This window comes from Python bivittatus, unplaced genomic scaffold, assembly GCF_059951505.1.
Source record: "Python bivittatus isolate LINGU-HERP-01145 unplaced genomic scaffold, Pbiv_v1 ctg000610_np1212, whole genome shotgun sequence".
Classification (NCBI taxonomy): Eukaryota; Metazoa; Chordata; class Lepidosauria; order Squamata; family Pythonidae; genus Python; species Python bivittatus.
This window is the reverse complement of record NW_028277088.1, coordinates 18,458,371-18,485,732: the sequence shown is the minus strand read 5'-3', so window position 1 is coordinate 18,485,732 and position 27,362 is coordinate 18,458,371. Positions and strand designations below refer to the sequence as shown.

The window sequence follows — 27,362 nt, the reverse complement described above, 5'->3', positions numbered from 1 at the left end:
CAGAACTAGGAGCTTTGTTAAGAGGGCCTGGCATGCCAACTTTTACAACTATTAGGACTATTAGGTTTGTTACAAGGTAACCAGTGTGGCCCCTTAGATAATCAGGCCCTAAGCCATTCAGTAGTGGAGACATCTGCACTGTGGAATGCTCTCTCATCTGAAAGTTATGAGGCCTCTGCTATTACATCTTTTATTAGACTCCAGCTGAATATCTGTCTCTTCACCCAGAAGCCTCCCTTGTATGAATGTTGGAAAAATGTTTTTTGTTTCTGGTTTTGTTTTCTTATCCTCTGTTTTAATTTGATTTTAATGTACTGTTTGTATTGACATTTTATATTTTATAAACTCCTTGAGGATGAAATATAAAGATATATTAAATAATACAATGATAGTAAACATAATATTAAATAATACAATGATAATAAACAGAAATATATTTGAAGTTCTAATCAAAATGATTTCAAACTATGGAGTTGTTTGAATACAACATTTAAATAACACTTCATTTAGTTTTCTAATTTAATATTAAGTGTGACTACTTGTAGCTGTTTGTAAAACTTTTGATGTAATGTGTATATGTATATAAATGAGCCACTTTTTAAACATAAGATCACTAAATCTAAATCAAGTGCATTATATTACACCCTGGTATAACACAATAGAATATTTTCCAATTCAACATTTTATGGAAAAGCTAATGATTTAGGCATAGGTTTCTGTTGATCCTAATGGTAAATAACAAATTGTTTGAAAGGTTTAGAAATAGACTTACCAGTCACATGCTGTGGACTACTGGTATTAAAAAACAAACAAAATAGCTAGTCTTGGTGTTTAGGGATTTTTTTCTACACGGACATCATTTTGTTTGTACTCAGCAAATGTTGCCTTTTATTCACTTTAGTCCCATTTTTCTCAACTTGGTATCCTCTGGATACATTGGACTACATGGCCAATGTATTTGTGCATTTGTCACTTCAAGTTATTAATACAGGTAGTCCTCGTTTAACTGTCTCGTTTAATGACTGCTCAAAGTTATGACAGTACCAAAAAAAAAGCTTTGCGACCAATCCTTGCATTTATGAATCCGACATCATCCCGTAGTCATTGATTACCATTTGGACGTTTTGCAACCAGCACACATTTATGACTGTTGCAGCATCCTGCAGTCACATGATCACCATTTGTGTGCTGCGCAACTGGCTTGAAACAAGCAGAGCTAATAGAGAAGGTGGAAGTAATATCATAGGTCATGGTCACGTGATGTTTTGCTTAACGACTGTGGTAATTTGCCTAACGACCAAAGGGGAAATGAAGATGTAAGCCTGTTGTAGTCACATGGTGTTTCGCTTAGCAACTGTGGCACTTAGGAATGGAGTTGCTGGTCCCAATTATGGTCGCTGAGTGAACACTACCTGTAAGAGTATTAGCTATTATTGGTTCTAGGATAGGTATAACCTATGGACTATGTGCACCCCAGTCCACAGTTTGTTGCCCTAGAGGACCTCCAGTTTGATTAAGCCTCTGCAAGGCACTCTAACGCATCTGCTTTTCAGCAGAAATTCTACCAAGCCCATCAAAGGGGGTGGGGTGGGGGAGAGCAGGCAATCAGCTAACGTCATTGTATGACTTTAGAAGTACTGCCTCTATGCTGGAAAGGTTGTCCTGCTCTGGGATAATGATGGCTTTTGGACTATTTTTCTCTGTGTGACGTGATACATGCTGCTTATTGTGGTTTTTATGCTTATAAATTTAGACGTTATTTAGTAAAAAAAAAATGTTTCTGTTAGTAAGCATAATAGCATTAGCATTATATATTTATTGCAGATCTGTTCTTAGTCTGCTTTTATGTAGTCAAAACAGCATTATCCATGCCCCAGATATATATTAACTCCTTTGAAGGGAAACCTGTGGTTTGCTGCCATACAAAAAGATTAGTGGGGGGAAAGCCTGTTGGATGTTAAAAAGAGCCAAAGATTATTAACAGTGCTTAATGATTTCAAAATATTGAACTTTGAGTTGGGGGGAAATTGGGGCAGAGAAAATGTGATGGGTTTTTGCCTGAAATTTAGAAAAGGATGTTATCCTGTTTGAATATTGTATTACATCTCAGTTGTGAAAAATATTATTTGAACTTATTTTGCTTTTAAATGTTTAGAAGGTTTATAGCATAAAAATTAAGTTTTTAAAACTGACAGACTTTCCTTGACCTGTAAAAAAACAAACAATTTGCTTCTATAATTATATTTATGTGTTCAAATACCTTGATTGAATTTCATTAAAAATTGTGAAAATCAGAAATAACTATGATTGTTAAAAGGCTGGACAAGACATTTAGAAACTAATAGTTTCAGTCTTTATGTTTCTTTGGGTGTAGTGAACTATTGGTTGGATGAATATGTAGCTTTGGATAATTTTCCTCAATACATCAATGAACAAGTATAATGTTTTTGACTCATTTATTTAATTGGGTTCTCTTTATCTAGTTTTAGGACTTGTGTGGAGAACAGATAATGTTTTAGGTCATATTTATGCAGAAATATTGGAAATTCAAAAGGTTCACAAACTTTTAAGCACTATTGTATATATTTATCAGTTAGCTTTCTAGGAGAAGAAATGTTTTTTATTGGGATTATTTTTCTAATCTCAGTATAATTATTGGTAGCTATTGCTACTGTCCTTCAGAGGCATTGTTTAGGGCTATACATTATATAAAATATCATGGCTAATATTTTCCTGGAGTTTTTGCTGTGCTCTGCACAAACAGGAGTGTTTGTGATTATCACTCTGCCCGACAGATGCTTGTCCTTAACAGTTTGAGGTACCATTACTAGTTTGGTGAGAGAGAAGAAGCAAGACAGAATGGATGTTCCAATCCACTTTTGGCCCTGACCACACTTGATTCTTGCTTCAAACCTTTGCAAACCTTTGCCATCCATTTTCCAACAGATTAATCCAGAGGAAATGCAATTACTGATGAAAAGAACAGATGGCAGATCCTTGGTACAAGTCAGGCATGGACATCAGGATCCAAGACAATATTACTTTGATGAAATTTCTACATTGTGAGATAGCTCTCAAAGTACCATGGCTTAGAAAGGAACCCTGCAAACTGTGGGTTCTGTAACATACAAGCCATCACATAACAAGAGTTCTAGCCTAGTCTGCTAGGTTCACTTGGAATGAATGACAAAATACATTTGGTAAAATACATATTTTCACTTAAGCAAGTATCCATTGTTCTTTAAATTACATTTAAATTACTACAATAATTTGTTAAGCTTTAACTTTGACATTTCGATGAGCCAAACATAGTAACTGAAATGGCTGGTGTGGGTCTTCCGGGCTGTGTGGCCGTGTTCTGGCAGTTTTGTTTCCTAACATTTCGCCAGCACCTGTGACTGGCATCTTCAGAGTGCAGGAGCACAGACAGGAGCAGTTCTCTCTGTGCCCAGGTGATGGGACCCTTTTGTGGGTATTTATAGAGATCTGGGGGGAAGGGGGATTGGGGGTGTGGGGGTTGGGTTACTGAGTGGCTGCTTGTTTTGGTGTCAGAATCTGTGTGTATCTTCCTGGGGATTAGGCAGGGTTTTTTCTTCTATTGAATTGTTAACGAGGGGCTGCTGGGGGTGATTAGCAAGTTCATTGTGTGAACTGTTCACATGTCCTGGTGGTTGAGCTGAGTTTGTTGACCTTTTGCAGGCTGTATTTTTCAGGATTGGTAGCCAGGTTTTGTTGATTTTTAGACTCTCCTCTTTTTTATTGAAACTGTGCTGGTGTTTGTGAATCTCAATGGCTTCCCGGTATAGCCTGGTATAGTAGCTGTTGGTGTTGTCCAGTATCTCTGTGTTTTCAAATAGGATTTTAAGTCCAGTGTGCTTGAGAGCATGTTCAGCTACTGCAGATTTTTCTGGTTGCTGTAGTCTGCAGTGTCTTTCGTGTTCTTTTATCCTGGTATGGATGCTGCGTTTTGTGGTCCCGATGTATACTTGTCCGCAGCTGAAAGTTACTGAATTGTTTCATAGGGATATATGCATGCTTCAGAAACTACTTGGATGCCACTGCTTTAAGAATTACATTGACCTTAATAAGTGGATTATTACTGGATTCTTTAATTGTTGTAGCATATAAAACTTTTGAGACTGTATTTGAGTTGTCAGACTGATGATATGCCATAACTAGTTAGACTGCCCCATGTCTATTGTAAAGGATTGCAGGACCTTCTGAGGAAACGCATAGGTTGAATTTCATGGTAACTTTGGTGACATTCTGATTGAACTAGAGACTAGCAGTCTGTCTTTTTGACTATGAGACATGGCTGCCTCCGACTGCTGTCTTCTACTGGAGTTATGAAATAGCTGTAGTGGGACAGTAGGTATCATAAGCATAACTGGAACTTGCATTTTACTAAAATTGAAGATGAAAGATCTGCAATGTGGAATCATTGATGATTGTTTTTAATGATTGCTATTATACTTCTTGTGAGCCACCTTGAGTTTTTTGTGGAAGTGGACGATCTATAAATGAATGAATGAATGAATTACTATAGACTATTTCAAAATTTCAATACAATACATTATTGTAATGCATTGGGAAGAAGTCTTTCTTCCTTTGCCATAGTCTACACAGTAGGTCAGTTATGTTCATTGTACTCAGCTGAGCTAAGTGTTCTTTAGTATATCTTTTGTAGTAGTCTTTGAGACACATAATACATTTCATTCAGATGTATCCAGAATAAAACATGTTTAAAAAATGGTCCTTCCAAGCACCATTTAGTTAAAGTTTTTGAACCACTAATAACAATTTCAGATTATTGTATAATTAAGATTGAAATTTGCATTTGTGCTTAGTGTGAATTATGGGTTATATGGTTTAAGCTTTAGGTCAGTTGGTAACATTTGTGCAATTCTACATGGGGGAGTTTTGGAGAGAGGGAATTATAGAAAAAAATAGCTGGCAAAGGCTTTATCTTTGCACTTTTTCTTCCTGCCATCACTCCGCCCTCTTAGTCCAAGGCAAATACTTGAGGGGATTGATCCTGACTGGCTTTCTTGTTACAGTAGGACTTACTGCTGCTACCTTTGGATAGAAGAAAGCAAACTTGCAGTATTGTGATTGCCATGCTGCTTCCTTATTAGAAATACACTATCATATATTGCACTTCATATACGATCTTACTTAAAGAGAATATAGAAGTTTAAAAGAAATTATGGACTTGGCCTGAAGTTAGCCTTTTTGTCTGTTTTTCTCAAGCTATTTATTCTATGGCAAATGCTACATTTCTTAAGAGCTGAACTGTGTAATTCACTTGTATAAATTAGCTGAATCTTAAAATTCTCAAGGCTAGAATAATGACAGTTCTATGCATAACGTTCATGGTTTGCCATTGGCGGTATTAACTTAGGGCTCAGTAGTTAGTGATTTCAGGCAAATGGTGAATTGCAGTGCTAAAAGTAATCACTTGCATATTATATTGCTAATTATAAATAGTAGATAGGAATATTTCTAACAACAGTGTTGATACTTTTGCAGCAAAAGGAACATTGTGCTTGGACAGGGAATGCGCACAAGACTCAATTTATCCACTTCCATTGACTACTTGTTTTAGCTTTAAGATTCTCCTGGTTAAATCACCCACTACATCGGTCATGGTAGTGGTGAGTGTACATTCACTGCAGTAGCCTGCTTATAAGGCTATTGACCTACTTTCTTCAAATTTATATCCAGTAGTTTCTGTTCTTGAAGTTGTTGATGTTGTGTTAGTATATAGGACAGTGTTTCTCAACCTTAGCAACTCTAAGATGTGTGGACTTCAACTCCCAGAATTCCCCAGCCAGTATGGGAGTTGAAGTCCACACATCTTAGAGTTGCTAAGGTTGAGAAACACTGGTATAGGATAAGCCACAAAAATATGTTTGCATAAATTGTTATTCTTGCTTTTATAACAAGTAACATGTTTTATAACAAGTAACATGTTCTAATGGCTGATGACCATAAGTTCTTCTTCTTTTTGCTGTTAGCAATAACTGATTAGGATGTTCTCTCCAAACCGATATAATTGTACTTGAATTGAACTTTAACTGTAGTTTGTCCTCAGATGAGAAGTTGAAACTGATACTCAGTCTTTGGTTTGAGAGCAAACAATAGTTAGCAGTATGATTTATTGGTTCATATTATGCTAAATGTAGTTATCACTAACCACCAAAAGGATGAAAAATTTGAATGGACAAAGAAAGGAAGGAAAGAAGAACATCCAAATGTAAGACGTGCTCAGTCACCAAATTACGATTTGGAAATAATTGAATAGAATTTCTGAACCAATTTACAATAATTTTTATCAACTGAAAGAAAAATCTTTTAAAATTTCTCATCCTATGAACTTGTAAAATGCAAGCAGAATAATTTAGTAAAAAAGTGACTTGTTCGTTGGGGTACACATTTTGAAAATTAATTCAGAACTAATGCTTTGACTTTTTAAAGCAGTTTCACCTTTCCTTAGCTTGAGCAGAAGTAAAAAAAAAAAAAAGACTATAGCAGAAAATTTGTGTGCTCATGCAAGTTCCAAAGCATTTCTTCTAAATCCTTTTTGAGGTATTCACATCTCTATTATGTATTGTAACTTCTAGAAATTCAAATTATATGAAGTGATTATTACATATTGTCTGTATGCATGTTTTGCTTTGAAAATGAGCATAGCTGTGTTTCCTTGCCACTTTCTATATTTATAATATCTGAAGTTAATATTGTATTTTTATTTATAATGAAGGTTACAGTCTCCTTTAATATATATAGATAGTAATTCTATGTTTATTGTGTTGGGGTGGTCTATATGTAAATGTTATTTATCTATGGAAAATTCTTAGGCATCAAAGAATCTTTGAATCTAAAGCACTGGAAATTCTGAATAAGTTATTTTCTCTTTAATTGTAAAGCAGTATACATTTTCATATGTTGTTTCCAATTTTTGTATTCACAAGTATTAAAAGCATTTCACAGGTGAATATAGTTTTTAAAATAATATTTATAAAATTAATGCTGATGGAGTTTCATTTCTTGAACACTGTAGTTTCTGTTGATTTTAAATTACATGTATCCTTGATCAAAAGAAATAAACTAATATTAATGGATTCCTTTTGTTGTGCTGTCATCCTGTGCAAAACTGTATCTGCTCTAAAGAACTTATTCATAGAGGCAAACAGTGTTTGTTTTCCAACAGTTGGAAGCTGCAGTTTGTTGTTTGCTTATATGTTTCAGGTTATTTCAAACTATGGCTTGTTATTACATTCAAATGCAAAACTGTGAGTTATCTCTAGTTATCTCTACCCAAATCATCTGCAAAGTACAGGGCAAGAGTGGCTAGAAAATTAGCCACTCCAAATCTTGTTTTTTATTAGCACTTTGCCTGCTTTCATCTGCATAAAAGACTTGTCCTGGCAACTATTCCTTGAATAGCTCTCCATCCCAATGCAAAGCATCTAGCTACATGGCATATGAGCTTCCCAGCAAAACTGCACATTCAAAAGAACATGTTACCATCTGCCTAGAAATTAGAGGTATATAAATTTCTTAGAATGTGAGAGGTTTTCTTGTCAATTTGTCCCCTCACAGTACTGTACATTTTTGGGAATCTTTTTGGAAACTCAAGCTCTTGACTGCAAAGTATGTATTGCCTGGTGGTAGGTTTTGTCACTCTAAACTTCCATTCCCATTACTAAAGGTGTCCCAATCTTCCTTGGGAAGAGTTTAAAAAGTTTAAGCAATTTATTTATTTATTGCCTATTGCAAAGTTTATTTCCCAGAGGTTCCATTCTAGCCTCTGTCATATGTTGAAAAATATTTTTTCCCTGGCACCCATCATAGCTCACAGATACATCCAGGGCTTTCTGTCATCTGTTTCCCAGGTGTCTGTGCCTGAGAACACTCGACAGATATCCAAGAAGTTACACTGGTCAAATTCTGGACTGAAAGAGGTGTGGGGGAGGGTCTTCATGGCTCAGTGATCAGCAGGAATTTTGAAATGCATCCAGGAATGAGGTTGTCCTATCATGGATATCTGAAGAGACACACACTATAGGGTTTTTAACATACCATTCCTACTGTATAGAGAAGATGATAAGCTTGGGGAAAAATGAAGTCTTGAATTTATATGTTTCTACAGCAAATTGGCAGTTAACCAAATAGAAAATAGTTGCATTATGGAGCACAAGATTCTTCTGCCAGGGAAGTGGAAGTGATTTTGCCCAAGCAGATGAGCAGTTATCACCGGAGCAGATATCACCTCTTTCCAGAACTTCAAGTGGTTCTACTTCCTTGACAACCAAGACCCCAGCTCCAGACATGGAAGTTCTGAGGTCCACAACAATAGTAACCCTATCCAAACTACGAGCAATGCAGGGAAATATATTCATATGTAGGCTATAACTTTGCAAGAGTCCCTACCATGTACTAGTATATTCTTGTCTATGCACTCTGTTTTGGGACACCTAGAAGTGATTTCATGAGGGCAGGTCTCCATGCAAATGGCAGTATTTTGATTCCAACTGAGGCTAAAGAGCTTAGAAAGAAACAAGTGCCTGGGAATTCTTAGATGAACTCTTAGACTGAGTTGGACTCAGTCATTTTTTCAGAAGCTTATTGCTGGGATGGATAGAGGGGAATGTTAAGGAAACACTGAACATACAGTGGGGAGTACTGTTTTGGTGGGCTCCATACAGCATCCAAGAGACCAATCTGCTAATGCACAGAGTCAGTCCTAAGAGAATCTGCGTAACTTGGACAATGCTTCTGAAAGGTGCATATATAAAAGGATTACTGACAGCAGGACAAATTAATGCTTTGGAGCACAGTACTGATACTATGTTCTCAGTGGTATACTTATAGAAGAATATAGCACACATTCTCAAGCCACAATTTAACCCATATCTGAACAAGTTTCTCACAGTCCATAACTGATGAATCAGCTACTCAACACTTTCCTTCACCAGTGGCAAGGTGGGTTCTACCTGTGAATTATCCTCCCCTTTTACTGAGCAGAAGCTGGGATTGTTGAAAGGAATACAGGGGAGTGCATGTTACAAATTGTCATACCTATACAATTAGTTGTGATAACAGTATTTTTTAGTTTACTGACAGAGTTATCCCACTTCTCAAAAGTTACTAAAGGAAAAAAAAAACACTACTGGAAACTCAAACATAGAAATAGAGTGTATAGTGTCATTAGCTCTTTGGAAGAATTACTAGTTTAATACATCAGAGGAATACTGTAGTGTATAGCGTATCTGGATCTCAGCAAAGTCTTTGATGGATTCTCATGAAATTCTTAATAAAAAGGTAAAATTTGATAGCAATATTAGATGGACTCAAAATTGGCTGAGTAGCAACAGCCAAAGAGTACTCATTAATGGTTCCATTTCAGTATCTAGCAGAGTGTACAGGGGTATGTCCTACTGAGCTTTTCAACATCAGTATTGGATCAAGGGATGCCTATCAAGTTTGCAGAAGGATCTGGGTGTCCTTGTCAAGTGTAAGTTAAACATGAGCCAGCAGTTTAACTGTTAAAAAGACAACGGCTATCTTGTGATGCATTAATAGGAAAGATCTGCTTGTGTTTAGCTTATGAATAAATGAAGTGGAAATATCTGAAGGGCTGTCACATAAAAGAGGGAGTGGACTTACCTATTGGCCAGAGGGAAGGACCAGAAGCAGTGTATTAAAACTACAATGAAGTAGGTTCAGGTTATATGTCAGGGGTGCTTCTTGACACTTGAGCTGTCAGCTTGTGGAACAGGCTGCCATATGAAATGGTTGGTTCTTTTGCTACAGGCCTTCATGCAGGCTGGATGGTTACCCTTCAGAGATGCTCTAGTGTATTCTGTACTGAACAGGAGATTGGACTAGATTATCTCTATGGCCCCTTCCAATTCTATGACTCTGTGAAATAGTTATTTGATCTGATGTACTTCATGTCTCCAAAGTGGAGCTGTAGTTGAATTCAGAGGAAAAATGAGAAATTGAACACAGACTTGCTAATCAATCTTGATCTCAAATGTTTCTTTTTTGCTAGCCTCCTCTGCTAAGAACCTGTAGTTTAGTCTTTCTGCCATGTAATTAGTACTTTAGAGAAGCTTGATCTACTAAACAGTGCCATTATAGTATTGGTTACATACAGGAAAGGATATTTCTGGTTCATTGGTTATATCAACTGGAAAGCAAACTGTCACAGTTGATCCAAAGATTGGAGGGCTTTGCAATGAGAGAATAGAAGAGGAGGAAATGGTTATTAAATGGCACTTTTCTCCAGAATAGGAAAAAAAAAAGATCCACTAATAATGTCACTAAAGTTAAACAAGAGCACAACCAAAACATGAATTTACAATTTAGAAATAGAGCAAAACCTAGGAGTAACAACATTGCTTCCAACTGCCCAGTCATCTGGACTACTGAACTAAGCTCCTTGCATAGTGCAAGCATATTTCTGTTGGCTGTGGGAAAAGGATACAGGTGATTGTGGAAACCATTTTCATCAAGCAGCTGTATGCAGAACTACACAGTACCTATGTGCAGATAGGTGTGCTTCCAATAACAGAGTGATCTTTCTGTGGTGCAAGTGGACAGTTGGGATGATACACATACGTTGCCTAAGAGATTGCCCCAGAGGCAAGATATCATTATGTGCTATGCACGTCCTTAAAATTGTAGTACTCTGGGTCATAAGTTATCCTTATCTGGGGTATTGAGAACGTGACCCAGAGTACCACAACTGTACGTGCTTCTATTACATGGTTCTTCAGTCTGAGACAGAGCTGATTCATGGTTTAGGTGTCTTTTGGATCCCTCAGGCTGCAGTCATTTAACTGGTGATTCAAGGATCATAAATCTAATAGGCAAAGGCAGTCATAAATACACTCTGAGTTCAAAGGGAACAGAGTTCCAACCAGTAGCTTGAGTTCACAGGGCAAGGTGCTGTTTGTCATCAGCATTAGGCAAGGTTGTAGTTTCCAAGAAAACTTCATAGCAAGAGCTAAATACTGAATTACGTTATTTATACTAAAATACAAGGTGTGGCTATAATGGAGAGTTGTTCCAATACAAGACTGCATTCAGACGGGACCTTAAATTCAGGAAAGTCTCCACTTGAATACAGCTGGCATTGATCAATCCTTATTTCTAGTACTAGTCTGTTCCCATGTAGACTTGTCTGTGCTAGGTGTTTCTCTGTTGAGCCAAGTATCTGTGCCTTCCTGCTCTCTAACTCTACAAGATAATTGGAGTATTCCCATGGGTTGGGTTTATCAGACTTTGGTTCAAGGTTTGAATTACAAGGGCCAAAGTCATGAATTACAAGGGCCTCATATTATCTTACCATTGTTGTTAGGATCAGGACTCTTCCTTATTTCCTCATCTTGATTCCACTCCTCTGAGGATGACTCCATTAACCAGGAACATGACAAGATGTATTTGGAAAGTGATTATGCTTTCTGGGCCTCTCCTCTGGTGAGAGTCTTGGGTATCCAAAGCAAGATGGTACTTGTTTTCATTGTGGTTATGACTAGTTGGATATTCTGCAGTATCTATATATCTCAATGAGTTCTACTAAAGCTTTCTTGATATGGATATGTAGCATGATGCTATTCCAATAGAAGAAAAGCAGAACTATGATGGCTACAGCTGCTTAACCCTGGAAGTTTCCATGCCAATTTATGTTGGACTATTACTACCACTTTCCTCATGGTTACTTGAATGGGATAAGTACTTACAGATGTCATGAATAATTCTCTTATGCATCCTTTGCCTGATTATTTCAGTACTGCTACTCATTCTAATACATGCTTTCACCTGTATTTTAAATTTAACAGCCATAAAATGTACACTTAAATTACATTGTAAATATTTGTGATATTATTAGTTATAGTTGCTATTATTACTTATAGCAAAATGCTGTGTTTGATGCATTTGTGGAATGGAACAATCTTAATTGATCATACTACTTGATGAGTACACACATTTCTCTTCTGGGAATGTCACCTTTCTTTCCTAGCAGGGCAACAAATTGGTGAAAAACTGGCACTTACATGTAAGTATGGGATAGTGCTTAGTTAATTTCTTAGAAAAAATGTCCCTATACACTGCTTAGCTGCAGATTTCCAAGTCATGAGCACCCTCTGTTAGGGGATAGGATGTTTGGAGAAAAACTGTAGGGTCAGTGATGAGAAATAAATAAACATATCCCTCTCCATCTATAGTTTTTGCTGTGTAATCCCTCCATAAATCAAAGACTGTTGGAGTCAAGAAACCTGACGGATGGTCTTTGAAGGAGGAAAATTGATTTTGCTTGGCTACTAGCATTTTGAGCTATATTTGGAAGAGCTACAGATATTTCTATATCCTGTTTTTGAGACAATTTCAATATGAGTGGAGAGGATTACCATATATATTCATTTGAACCTGATTTGTCCCTTTTATTTTTCTAATTGTGAAAATAATTGTGCAATTTATTGTGTTTTATGCTTCAGCATTCAACTAGGTATTTGCATAATTCTCCATCTACATTTTCTGTTTATCACCTTCTCAAGTGCTTACATGGAAAATGCAACTGGAAATTTATGAGTCATACAAGAGAAAGTGATTGTTGTTGTTAATCAAGAGTTGCAAGATATAGCAGTATATAAATTTAATACATGAGTAAGAGAAAGGTTAGCTTTCTGAGAAAAATCATCTGGAATTCTTATTGCAGTATGGTGCCAGTGATGACCAACATCCTCTCAGACATTTGTCTTCACATCTGTCAGATTGAGCTGCACCAGATTTTTGGCATCATCTTTACTTCCAAAAATGCTGCATGTACCATTTAGGCATTATTGGAAAATAGAAATGGTGAACAGTTGCAGCGCAGTGCTCTGTAAGATTGCTCACCCACCCAGAAAAATGATAAATCCAGGCTGGGATGATGGAAGGCATTCTAGCACTCTAGAAATAGTTTTGATTGAGAGCAGCTTCATCAGTTTCCCTTTCTGGCAATGGTTTTCTCTTTTCACAAATTCTAAAATGACACATAGAAATGTATTGGAGGAAAGTTTTCAATGTCATACTAACTGAATCCTCTATATTAATATGGAATAAAACATAACACATTTTTCCATATCTACTCAGAAATAAGCCCTACTGAATTTAGTAGTACCCCAGAGGTCCATGTATCGCCCATCCTGATGTTATTCTGGAAGTCTTTTAAAAAGTTGGCTGGTCTCCCAGGCCTTGGATTAGGCTATGGAGCCCTGTCAGTGGTGTGTGTGTATTTCTTAATACAGGATATGATTGTCTGGATTCTTCAGGTTTTTCTCTTCACTGTTTTTTTACTATAGGCTGCCCAGCATTGGGCGGCCTCTAAGAATCAATCTCAATCTCAATCTCAATCTCAATCTCAATCTCAATCTATCTCTCTCCCTCCCTCCCTCCCTCCCTCCCTCCCTCCCTCATAGTCTCTGTTACACAGTTACAGCATTGTTTTTGGACATTCATTTGTGGAGTCCTTGGGGTTCTCTGAGTTTGGTTCTTTTCTTGCAAACGTTTCATTACCCAGCTAGGTAACGTCTTCAGTGCAGACATTCATTTAAAAATAATTGATGATCATTTGCAAGAGAGGTGGTGAAACATACAATGCAGTAATACTAGAGTTGGTACCTATTTAAATATGGTTTGATTCTGATGAAATGATCTTAGATAAGGAATATTTTTAGCCCTTATAAAGCATTCTGATAAACAACATTCAGCCATGTTCAGGGGGATGCGGGAAATTTGCTACTGGGAAGAAGAAGAAGAGGAGATGTTAGAGGGAATATATTATTCTTAACTGTACTTATGAAAATGCTATTTATTCATGGAATCTTTACTAGTTACTTTTTATAATACATATTTTTTAGACTGTAACTTAATTTATTAAGTCTTTTTTTAAGTTAAACCTGCAATACTGTACCTGGAAATAAGGCCTGGTGAACTTGGTTGAAAACTTAAGCTCCATTTAAATTCTGATAAAAATAGATATAGAGTTGTACTGTTATTTAGCAGAATTTTAGTGACTTAAATTTGTAAGTATCTAAGTATACATCATAAAAAATGAAATAGAAAAATGTAATATTTTAAAACTGTATTTTCCCCCAAAGCTGACCAGGAAGAAAGGGGTAAACCAAGGAATTGGCTGTGCCTCAATAAAGATGCAGAGTTTGTGTGGTAGAGTTTTCCTCAACAGCCTATGGCTGCTGTTATTACTCAAATTGTATTATGGACATTTTATAATTCTTTGAGTTTTTAAAACGTGTGTGTGTGTGTACACACACACAATTTGTATACTTATACTTGGTATAGTTGTGTAAAATGAAAGTACAGGTTTTTAGCCTGGAATCATCTAGCAATATTATTGGAGGATCAAATTGCTTAAAGTTCCTTTTGTAGTCATCTACCTGTTGTGATTGAAAACTGAAGTTTGTACATCATCACTTGTGATACTTGAAGTTTGTAAGAGATTGTGAATTTTCAGTTGTCCAGTTTATAAGAAAAGAAATGACTACAACTTTGAATTCAAATAATGGTTTCTTTTTCTCTTTCGTGGGAGTTAATTTTAAAAAGTAAATAGCAATTCTTTTAATGACTGAAGGTGGCATTCTTATTAAAAGTTATGGTATTGTTGATATATCAAATTGTCATTAGCTACATTCAAATACAATGCTAAACAGAGGTTTAGCATTAGGAGACTAATGTGTGCAAGGAAGAGATCAGATGCTTCTGTTTCAGATTAGTTAAATTACAGTGTAGTGTTATTTTCCAGTTCTGAGCTATGGTTTATTTTAAGTATGATTTGTTAAACTATAAAACCATGAATTCTTTACATGCTTGTATTATTTAAGTAGCCCATAATGAAGATTAATCATAGTTATCTAAGGTTGAATGTAACAGTCTTTGAGGGGGAATCAAACTCTTATTTCTATATCATGTGGGAGAAGGCAAAAAAGGCACGAATCCTTGTTTTCCTTTCCCCTTATGTCTTGTTACAAATACTGGGGAAGGGAGAAGAACCAACATATTTACTATTTTTGCTAGCTGAAACCCAGCAAGATATAAAATTCAGTGCTACATGGCCAAAGACTCTAAACATACTAGTAACATGGAACTAGTAAAAGTCACAAATAATAGATGTCTAGGATACTAAGCAGAAAATGTACATGCTTGTTTTATATTATCATGCTTTGGAGAGAAAGGACCAACTTCGGAAGCAAATACCTCATTAATGGTGTTGCTTGATCTGGGTATTATTAAATAAAATGTTTATTTTCTATATATCATAAGGACAGGAATTCATGTTAAATTACATTTAAATAGCTAAAATGCCATTTTGAATAGTTTTTTAGCAGTTAATTCTCTGTTGTTGCTTTTACTTTCTTTTTTAGAAATACAAAGAAAAGGATAAGCATAAACAAAAACATAAGAAGCAAACAGATTCCTCACCATCCTTGGTTCCTTCTCTCACTGTAACTACAGAGAAAGTAAGTGAATTTTTCTTGTACCTTTTGTTGAAATTATGTCTACATTCTTGATGTTTATGAAATGAGGATTTCTATAGTTACCAAACTTTATTACAGAGCTCTGTTGATAATAAATGGTGCTTTTGATTAAATAGTTGTGATAGACATTTGTGATATAATAAACTTGATTTTTAAATTGTTAATTGTTAACAAGAATAAATGTGTATTTTTTTCTATTGGATCTTTCTACAGAAGAACTATACAGCATAGAACAATTGAAATAAAATAGAAATTTTAAATAAATGCTGAAGTGCAAGCACCTTTAAACTAAAACTAAATTTGATTTTACGTCCTCAACATTCAGCAACCATTTGAAATTATGATGTCGCTGAAAAAAGTGACGTATGACCAGTCCTTGCACTTATGACCATTGCAGCGTCCCCATGGTCACATGATCAAAATTCAGGTGCTTGGCAACCGGCATGTGTTTATGATGGTTGTAGTGTCCTGGGGTCACATGCAACCTTCCCAGCTGGCTTCTGACAAGCAAAGTCAATGGGGAACTGCATGAGTCACTTAATGACTGCATGATTCACTTAACTACATGATTCATTTAACAACCACTGCAAAAAATGTTGTAAAATTCGGTGCAGTCACATGACGCCTCACTTAATCCACCGCTTAGCAATAAATTTTCCAGTCCCTATTGTGGTCGTAAGTCAAGGACTACCTGTATATTGTCTGTAAATAGAAGCCCCATAAAAATATTTTCCATTCTGGTAATTTCCAGAGCAGATGGCTAGCCTGCTCTTACCTGGTATAAAGAAATAAATAAAAGTATTGTCTGTTAACAAGAATAAGAAATAGATAAAACCACTGTGTGTTAATATTTTCTGTTGTTCACACTTCTATCCATCATGCCTTTTTTGCAGTTCTATAGCTTTTTAAAATCACAAGTATTTATTTTCATATTTCAGTTTTGATGACATTTGGTGATTTAACTCCCAGTTTGGAACTGTGCAAAATTTCTAGTGTTCTATATGTACTTTGATAATAGTTCATAAAATGGCACTGTATCCAAAAGTAGTATTTGGTATTTCACACTCCAAGTAGCAAAAACTATTTAAAAAACAAGAATTTTTGATGGTACATACTTTTATTATTACAAGTGGCAATTAATAATACATTCAGAAAAACAAACTGTTGGACCATTTGTTTAATATTGAAAAATTCAAGGAAAAAATACTGAACTGTAGGAAGAATGAGTGTGTAATATTCCGATCTAGACTTAGTTGTTGATGCTGGCAAGTTGTATAACTTATTTGAACATGTCTGTGTCAGTAACTGGTTAGGAGGTGAGTGATCATGATTAAGATCATATGGAATAACATTAACTCTCTCCCCTTTTGTCCTCAGTTTTGAGAAAAAAATCTTTGGGACTCTGCTATCGATATGAGTGGTAGCTAGTGAAGGGTTTGTTGAAAATGGAGGCACAAGCAGTGTTAACCATTACTTTTTGTTCCTTAAGCTACCTACCCATAATTCTCTATGCCAGCCTGCTAGTTATCAAAGAAAATAATTAAACACATTAATTGAACTACCATTTAAGACACCTAGTCTTTTCTTCCATTGTAAAATAGATGTTATAGGATAAAGTGTTTTGAATAAAAAACAAAATAATCCCCACTTCAAAGAGTGTTGAAGTTTGATTTGATTCCTCAAGGCATAAGGGAAGAAAGAATTTCCTAAGACATTGTCAGAATCCTAAATTATCTCAGGAAAACCTGAAGAAGAAAAGGTACAATGAATCTGGCTTTAGATAATAATCTCTCTCCCCACAGACATCTGGAACACTACAACTTCCACTTTTATCTCATATGGATTTTTGTCATAATTGATTAGGGTTTGTTTTTTTAAATGATGAAATAGAATGTTGTTTCTAATAAACAGAACGGTTGCAGTTTACTTCACAAAGCAGATCAAATAATACCAGACTGTATTTTATAATAAATTAATATACTGACCTTAAACCACATAGTTTCCAAGACAATTCACAACAGAAACAGTACAAAACAGAGCAAGATAGTAAAATAATACCAGTAATTAGAAGTGGATTTATTTAATTATAGTTTTAAAAGGGAGTATTTGCTATTTTTCAGGCAAATAGGTGTCAGGCAAATCTCTTTTCAAAGGGAGTTCTAAAACTAAGAAGTCAGTATTAAAAAAAGAAACCCTGTGGTTGCTATTGTTTCATGTTAAATGCCAGGGTCTAGTCCCAGTTAGAAGGTGAGCTAGAACCTTCTAACTGGGACTAACTGTAGAAATCTTTATAGAAATCTAACTTTCTTTAAGGGAGGCTACATGTAGAATTGCAGTAGTCTAGCCCAGGGATGTGCTCCTTTTTTTAAGACCAAGAACCACCTTAGTGACCAAATTCTAAAAAGTGATAAAAGCCAGGACAAAAACATCATTCCATTTGATGTTGCTGAAGGGGAAGCCATTGCAGAGGAACATCTCCAGCCTGTTTATTCATATGTCAGAGCACTTTAAGGCATCTTTAGAGAGCTTTTCAGATCCTTGCCTATATTTGCAAATTTTTATCAGCTTAATATTACATGTAATTTGGTGTGTTTGCTTTAGGCGTTACGATCTGTAAAAGTAGTGCTCAAGTTTTTTAAAATTTTTCATCTTGATTGTTGCCAAAAGAGAAAAGAGTAAAGTTAATTTCAGATGCTAATTTTTAAATGTCAGATGATAATGCAGTTTCATAGATGTGCTGTGAGATGCCAGTGTGTAAATAACGATGGTATTTTATAATGTTATATTTTCTAATGTAAGCCAGAGTCATTTTAAAAATTAAAAGGCTCTTTCAGGGTAGATGTTTTTTGGTTTTATACACACTTTTATTTGCAAAGTTAAGGTATGAACCCCATTTGCTGCTGTGCTGCTTAAATTAAAATAATGCATTCTTTTCTTCTTTTCCTTTCGCTTTAGTCAACACATGCAATTCAATAGTAGTAGAGGTTTAAGGCACAGCACTTAAAAACACATGTTAGTGACAAAGGAAAACAGGAAATGAAGCTTTTTGGTTTGTATCATTGATTGTAATATTGGAGAAGAAGAGGTTTTCAGAACCTTTCAATAAGTAAAGAGCAAAAGAATGTAATTCAGTAGGAGCTGGTTTTACAGGTACTGCTGAGACACCAATTAAGTGTAATTTAAGTATAAGGGCAGGTTAATATGTACACTGCCACTGATTGCTGCAGAGCCATGTGTCAGTTCCTTGTGGTCTAACTGTCTCTCTCAACTTCCCCTTTCCCAATTCAATACTGTTAGACTTACACAAGCACTACCAACAACTCTATGACAGGGTCATTGAAGAGGCTGGAAGATACCACAGCTCGCTTTACAAATGCAAATTTCCAGGAAGTCTCTGCACATGGTTCAAGTGGCAAAGATGTTTCAGAGGCCAGAGGTTCAGAGAGCAAAGGGAAGAAGTCAGCGGGTCATAATTCAGGTCAAAGGGGAAGAAAGCCTGGTGCTGGAAGGACTCCTGGAGCTGCAGTGTCGGCAACTTGTACTTTTCAACAAGGTATTATTGAAGGGTACTCTATTACTTCCTTCAGTGCCAACTGGTAAATAAATTTAAAATGATAAATTTGGATAAAATATACTTTTCATATTTAGTATATAAAACAGTAGCTTCAGAACTTCTCTGGAGAAGCTAGCAGCAGCAAAATGTCAGCATATGCTCAGTAGCTTACACGGCACTACCCAGAAGTAATTACCCCAAGAAATAAGGTGAAAACTATACTCTATTAATATAAGAGTTGTATTTTATGCTAATTTATGTGGGAGAAAATATTTTGGGAAACAGTATATCAAAGAAAATACTGATTGTTTTCTTCATAAGTTAGTTGAATATATTAGTAGTACTGACAAGAATAATTTCCAGTAGAAATTGAATTCTTTGGTTTTCCTGGAATGGATTTTATAGATGAAAAAGACAATTTTCTAAGTTTGTTTGGATGTTATTTCCTATTATCTTTGCTGTAATGTGTTTTACATGTAATGAATTGTATTCGTTAATTCTATCCAAAATCTGGTGTATTACATTTTCCTTTTGATTTAAGTGTAGGTCTAATCGACAAAGAGCAATTTTCAAATCATGCTTGATCTTAATTGCCCAATCTAGATATCATGGGAAACTCTGGTGAGAGTTTAGTGGAGGACCCAGTCCCTGGGTAAGAGGGAGAGTATTTGTTGGGGGGGGGGATCTCTTTGTGTTTGGCCCCTGATCTTTGTACTGTCTAGACAGGACACAACAGAGACATAAAATAAGGACAAGTTACTGCTTGTTTTCACTTTCCCAGATTTATCCTGACCTCTTTCTTTCATGTTTTCTCTGCCCAAAGAATCAGTGACTGGAAGAGACATGATTTTGAAGGTCTTTTGTTGGTATGCTAGCTTAAAAAAATAATATTAGGAAAAGTTCTCAATTAGCAATAATCACGCCTCAGATTAACCTCATTGACTATGATATTGCCACTGCACTAATTGCTGCACTAATAATATTAGCAGTAATATCAAAAGTAGAGCTTTAGTGACTAGTTACAAAACTTGCCAAGAAAGTCCTCTAAATTGTAACCTTTTAAATACTGTTGCTCTGAACCATGTAAATATGTAACAAAATGAGATTTGGTTAATCCTGGAAAACAGACAAAGTGCTTCTACTCTTACCTATGCTACATTCATGTCCAGAGTTTCCCGAATGGTTCAAAGTTCACAATGCCCGTAAAAAAATTGCTTTTAATACCATACTTACATATTTGCTAATAGGGTAAATGTCTGTTTTCAACAATCAACAACCCCTTCCCATCTCTTTTCTCCAGGAAGTTTTTTGGGAACTCCAAACAGTACAAAGTCATCCTCTGGAAGTTCAGTTCAATCTCCCCAGGATTTTTTGAGTTTTACAGATTCGGATCTACGTAATGACAGCTATACTCATTCTCAGCAGACATTGTCAACCAAAGATGTATATAAAGGAGAGATTGGAAGCCAGGAAGGTGGTGTGAATTGTTTTACTTCCTTAATTAATCTTCCTTCAACCTCAACTGTTGCCTCCCAGCCTAATATTTTTGACAGTTCACCTGGAGAGTTAGGTAGCTCAAACCTTACATCCACAGGATACAAACGTGCTCAGTCCTCTGGGACAGAAGATGAGACTATAAAGGAAAAGAAACGGAAAGGAAATAAGCAATGTAAACATGGGCCTGGTCGGCCCAAAGGAAATAAAAGTCAGGAGAATATTTCCCACCTATCAGTTTGTTCAGCCTCCCCAACATCATCAGTAGCATCTGCTGCAGGAAGTGTAACAAGCTCAAATCTGCAGAAGTCTCCAACATTGCTAAGGAATGGAAGTCTACAAAGCCTCAGTGTGGGTTCCTCTCCTATTGGTTCAGGTAGGCATTTAGTGTTATTTTAGAAGACACATGTTTTAATTTAGTTTTACTTCACCATAATATCATCACTGGCATTTGGTTCCACTCTCTGTTCTAACCTAAGTTTCATGGAAAATAATTTCCTTTAATGAAAAGTTAAATGAGTTAAAAGCTAAATGAGAATTGTTGTCAAGTTTTTCTCTTTATTGCTGCTTACCACATGATGCACTCACTTTACATCTGTGGTTCTTGTTTACTAGAGGTGAGCACTGCTTCAGTTCCAATAGGAGAAAGGTGTTTTGGATCACATATGGGAGCCTACATAGCATATGTCAACAACTCCTTAAACCAAACCATCTTTTTCTAGAATTGAGATCCTAGGAAGACACAGTAGTTTTAAGGAGTTCCTGGCATGTGCTGTGTGAGCGCCCCCACGTGCCCCAAAGCGCCTTTTTCTCCTTTAATCTGAAGTGCTGCACTGTCCTGCTCACTACAGGCATGTAGTGAGACAAGAGGGAGAGACAATTGATACTTTCACAAATTAGTACTTACTTGTATTTTTTGTCAAATCGAAATAACATGTCATATTGATTATGGAAGATTATCAATAGTAGCATAATCATGAAGAGATTAGTTTGAAATATTACATAATTGAACCACTAATACTCTTGAATGCCTAGCACTAATTGTGATAATTTAATAATTGGAACATTTGGTGAGGTGAGAGCAATCTGTTTCAAAACAGAAACTTTTTGCATACCTCTGTAACTTGGTTTATTTTATACAAAAGCTATCTAAGAATGATTGAAAAAAAGTGGAAAACCTTAAAGAGATCATTTACTTATTACTGTAAAGTAAAACCATAGATGAATAAATTAAAAAATCCCAACATGTTCAATATTTTTGTTACATTTTTAAATCATATACTGGAGCAAAGTATTGAAGTTAATTTAGCTAAGTGTTCCTACCCATTCAACCTTACATTTCACACACTTGCTGTCCTTCAGTGCTCTATTTTGTTCCTTCCTCATCAATGCAACATGTATGGATTTCAGATCTTATTTTAAAATCGGAGAATGTAAGAGCTGAAAGTGATCTTGGAGATAATTTAGTCCATCCACTAATAAGGCCAAAATCTAATAAGAATTTTCTCATAATACTGCCTGTAAAAGTACAAACTAACTTAAATATTAGGTGGATAACATTTCATGTTTGTGCTGTTAGACTATCACCATATAATAAACAATAAATTTTTAAAAATTGTACTGATATCTGTAACTGAAGAGTTAGTTCCTCACTAAATCTAGAAAATACTAAAAAAACAACAACAGTGAGTCATTGATGTTGATAGAAATGGGAAGTTTTACAATTCTGGAAATTAATTGTTTCAGAAAATTAAATTATTAATGTGAAGAATGACTATGATACCGATCAAATTGGGCAGCTGGAATGGATGAAATTCTAGTCCAATTTAAAAGCAAGTTGTTAAATGTTTTCCAGGTGACTCTTAGGAAACAGTATTTGCTCACAAAACTTTATAGACATGCTCAGGAGAAACAAATCAAAATCCTTCATTTGGGTGACACTGAAACAAACTGGACAGAATGTAATGAGTGGAAATGATCACTACACTATACATCAGTATACTGCTCTTTCCTCCTGCTAAGCTAAATGACAGTCTGCCGGGTCCTACAATTGCAGTTGCATGGATATCCGGAAGCTATTGCTAATCTAGTATATTAATGCTTGTGTGAAGGGGAAAGCAAAGTAGCTACTTATGCATAATCATCCAGAATGTATGACTGTGTAAACAGTTTTGAGGTCCTTCAATTTTTTTAAGTTTTAAGTTTAAGAGAGGTTTATGCTTTTAAGTTGCTATATTTAATATAGTTTGAATTCTGTGTTTTGAATGTTTTTGGATGTAATATGTGAAATAACTTAAGTATATCTCATTGATTTTATATTCCTCTTAATAAAAATATTTCAGTTCACCTCATTTTGATTTTTGAAAGAATTATTTGACAAATTTTCCCCAAAGCAGATTCTGCATCAGTTTAAGATGATAGAGATTTTTACAGAAAAGGTTTTCTAAAAAAGCATTTTTAATGGGAAAAAAGTGCAAAGTAGTTGCAAGAGGCAATAGCTATTTGAATTCCTTTCTCATGCTGGTGAAATGTGTGGATATAGTGTAATTGGAGCAAGCAAGAGAGTTTGTTTTGAGACACACCATTTCCTTTTCTCTAGAAGAGGGCAGTCAACAGCATTGTGGTGTGACTTTTTAAGTCACTGTCCTTCCTGAATGTGCTGTTTCTTCCTTAAAATTGCAACTGTTTCCCTAGTAGGTGTAACGGTTTCTTTCTTTCTTTTTTTTTTTTTAAAAAGAATGATTTAAATATCCTGTGCCTTTGAGTTGTCTCAGACTATTCTTGTTCTAGTTAGTTTAGCTGTTACTCAAATTTTTAAAATATTTCTGCCCACAGTTAGTTTCAGGAAATCACTCTTTCCTGTTCTTCCTTAACAATTTTTGAACACAAAGTATTTTAAGTATAAGTTTTTTTCTGAAAAATACTTGTGATAGTTATGTCTGTCACGCTACAATTTTTCCTTATTTATTTTCAGTCAGAATGTTCAAGTACCTGTACATTAGGTGCTTACAGTGAAGGAGTTCTTATTCATTATCTGAAATAATCTCTTCACATACTTAGAGATTTGTTAATAGCAATCTTTATAATTAAAATTTATTGGAAATAATGGATGTCACAGAGTAGTGCGCGCAGTCTAATTTGTTTATAATGTTCAGACAATTAAAATTATTTTTCCTTCAGAGAACTTACATGTACAAATGATAACATGGGTATATATGATACATACAAACTTAGCTTAATATGGGGGGGGGTGGTCTTAGCCATTGACATAGGCTATAGAGAACATATGATGATATGTCACCAGAGGGACTAAGTTGGAGATGTTTGATATCTTTTCTTCAGTGGGAGGACACATGTTGGGTTGCTTTGTAAAATAAATCTGGTACATTAAAGTTCTTGCATGTGCCTATTTTACTGTTGCTGCAATTTGCCAGCATTTCTCAGACCACAGAAAAGTGACTTGGAACCTCATGTAGATCATGTATTGCCCATTGCTGTCTTATCAAAGAAGCATTTTGTGCAATCCCTTAGATTTTTGTATTCTGTATTAATACAGAATCCCCAATTCTGTATTAATCTCTTTTTCTTCCTCCTTCCCATAGAACTGCATGCAATAGCATCAAGGCCATTTCTATTACTGTTTTTTTTCAACTTCTCCACAGTACACCTGTATCATCCTACCTACTAACCTCTATTTCACTGACATCAAGAGTCCCTCTGAATCCTTATATCTGTTGTTCATATTCTCTCTCTCTCTCTCTCTCTCTCTCTCTCTCTCTCTCTCACACACACACACACACACACACACACTCTTAATCTTCCTTCAGATATTTTGTTTCTGTTCTTTACCCCCACTCCATCTTCTTGTTTTCACTTCTCTTATTTGCTGCCACCTTTCCTAATTGTGCACCAGCAAAAAAAGTATGGTTTTTATACTCTTCTCTATCAGTTTGTCCCAGTGGGAAGACAGCAGCAGGAGCCTGGAACATTTTGGGGCAAGGTTTGTTACTATTTGAGGATATCTTTTTGTATCACAGCACAAAGTACAGTTCTTTTGTATGTTGACTGTACAAGAGGTATGTGTTTTTAAAATTTGGAACATTCTTTTTAAAATTGTAAGCATCTTGATTGTACCGTATATTCTGTACATTAAACTGTGATTGTTCATTTTGCTACTTCAGGGTGCCACAGTGCAATTTGTAATCACAGAAGAAATATTCCTAATTAAAAAAAAAATTGAGTGGAGGCTGACATATAGGATTGCTCAGTTAGATTTCTTTGTAGCATCAGTTGATGGGCAGCAGATAGAGTAAAGCAAATACTGTGTTTTCAAACATTCCATTTTATTTACCAAATTTTCTACCCAGAAGATTGCTTTTATTATTTGAGTGCTACTAGTATAAGCAGGACAAATAACAATACTATTCTACTTAATAAACTGAGTTGCTTGTATGTGCCCACAGATGGAATTGTTGACTGTTATATTGTTGGCTTTTCCAGAATATATAAAAGAGATACAAGCAGCCAATTTTATATATTTTATTGGCAGGGCTGTTAAGTATGTATTGGAGGGAATAAATATAAATATTTATTCGTATTTCTTGACTGGATTCAAAGTTTTCAGAACTCTTAGTTCTTTGCAACAAAGTTCAGATTGTTTTGATGTCCTTAAAGTTTTTGAGGAGTTTTTAACTGATATAACAAGTATTGAAGTATTGCGTGACTTTTGAAATGGGGTTACAGGTAGTCCTTGTTTAGCGACTGCAATTGGGAGTGGCAACTTGGTCGTTAAACAAAGTGGTTGCTAATTGAAAAATCATGTGACCACAAATGTGCTTACAGTTTTACACATGATAATGTGTACTAACTGACTAATGGTGAACATGTGACTGAGAGATGCTGTGAAGGTCATAAATGCGGACATTGGTTGCAAAGTTACCTTTTCATCATTGTCGTAACTGTGAAGGTTGCTGTCTAAGGTTGCTTATGACTGATAAGCGAGGAATCCCTGTATAATCAGAACATTGCCAGTTATTATTCCTAAGAAACCTCTTTCTTATTCACTTTGCTATACTTGAAGTATTAATGAGGGAGTCAGGAAGATAGCTAGCAAGCAGCGGTATAAAACTTTTGAAAGCAGAATTGCTCAGATCCAATTACTATTACTGTAGGTTTGTTATTAGAAATGTCCAGTATATTAATTGTCTATGTGTGTAAAAGCTTTTAAATAAGGATATGAAAATGTTCTATGAAAGATAATCATAGATAATCTCACAGTTATGACTGATTAATGTGCTCCTACATGAAGGAACGCTATGTATATATTTGAAAAAAAGATTGTGATAAGATTTTTATTGGAAGAAACAAATCTGCCTTTGATTCCTCAAGTTTAAAAAAGGCCAATTTTAGTTTCAGTATTTGAAAAAGATATAAGGAGAGACTATATCTTGACTTCTTCTGAATTATTCAGTACTGTGCCACTTAATTGAATCTTTCTTAACAGTTACATGACACTATTGGATGAAGTGAAACAGAAATTTGAGGGTGATTTGACTTTTTCTTTTACCCTGATTTAAAAAGGATTCTTTGAACTGATGCCTAGAATTGGAAACAGATTAAATAAATTTGAGTACAATCCAATGAAGCGGATCTATTGATAGCAGGCCAGTTGATTTAACAAGTGCCTAGTTTGGTCAAGGTCAAACTGCAGTTGCTACTAGATCCAACATTGCATCAAAACCCCATCTATGCCTAGGGCTATATTTTCAATTTTAATACATTCTAGGACAGTAATCTAGTTTACTATTCTATGTTGTTGATGGCTTTATTTTTAGTGAATGTAGAAATTTTCAGAAACTGCAACACATATGTAAGTGAAAGCATGAAAATTGTCTGGGAATATTTATTTATTTTATTTATATCCTGCCTCTCCTTTAGCAGATATAGTACTCCCTCTTCCAATTTTTTTTCATAACAGCAACTATTTGAGTTGGTTTGGCTAAGAGTGACTGCCCAAAATCACACAGTGAGCTTCTGTGGATGAGAGTACATTTTAACCTGGGCCTCTGTGGTTCTACTCCAACACTTTAATTATTGTACACATAACTCTAATACTAATATCAATATAAAAATAACTTCATTTGTTTTGTTCAAATACTGTTTTTTATTTTAAATACCTATATCTTTGGGAAACAATTTAGGAAGCTACTTTACCATACAAGTCCAGTTCGGTACATTAAGGAACTACCTGCCTAATTCAAATTCACTATTTCTCACAGCAGAGATGCCTTCTCAAATGCTTGCCATCAAGTAGCCTTTTTTTGCCACTGGCATTTAAAGTACATGGTCAAAACATGATCTTTTGAGGAAAGGAATACTGAGCATTTGACTGATTCATGGTAGCCATCTAGCAGTTAATCTTTACATCTTTAGTGTGCTAGTATATATTTTATGGTTTTGTTTTTATTATAAGTGACCTTTATGGATTTGACAGATCAAAACATAGGCATAAACTTGAAATATTACATTTTTGTTAAGTGTTTCCTAAGAAAATAAAAAATTAGGACACTTTCTTGAAATCAATCATCTTTGAACATCTGGAAGTGATTTACCACAGACAGCATTCTTGGTAACCCATTTGCAAGATAGCAATCAGCTTTAACTTTAAAAAATCTGTCTAAAGTTGTCAAGAAAGAAAAAAAATTTTGAGGTACAAAAATAAGTTTAAAGATGATTTAAGATACTGTACAATATCTGCTATGGACAGT

The 27,362-nt window shown here is 35.3% G+C and overlaps 1 protein-coding gene and 1 pseudogene across 6 annotated transcripts in view; one reads left to right on the top strand and one right to left on the bottom strand.

Annotated features, from left to right (window-relative positions):
- MLLT10 (MLLT10 histone lysine methyltransferase DOT1L cofactor) overlaps positions 1 to 27,362 on the top strand; it is a 127,190-nt gene that overhangs the window by 62,205 nt on the left and 37,623 nt on the right. For all 6 annotated transcript variants that reach the window (XM_088150390.1, XM_088150388.1, XM_088150387.1 and 3 more), the window contains 3 exons: positions 15,435 to 15,530; positions 18,846 to 19,101; positions 20,402 to 20,971. In XM_088150390.1, the coding sequence (XP_088006516.1) occupies positions 15,435 to 15,530; positions 18,846 to 19,101; positions 20,402 to 20,971 (922 nt within the window). The remainder of the gene's footprint in view (positions 1 to 15,434; positions 15,531 to 18,845; positions 19,102 to 20,401; positions 20,972 to 27,362) is intronic.
- LOC112542029 (U4 spliceosomal RNA) lies at positions 19,965 to 20,069 on the bottom strand (annotated as a pseudogene).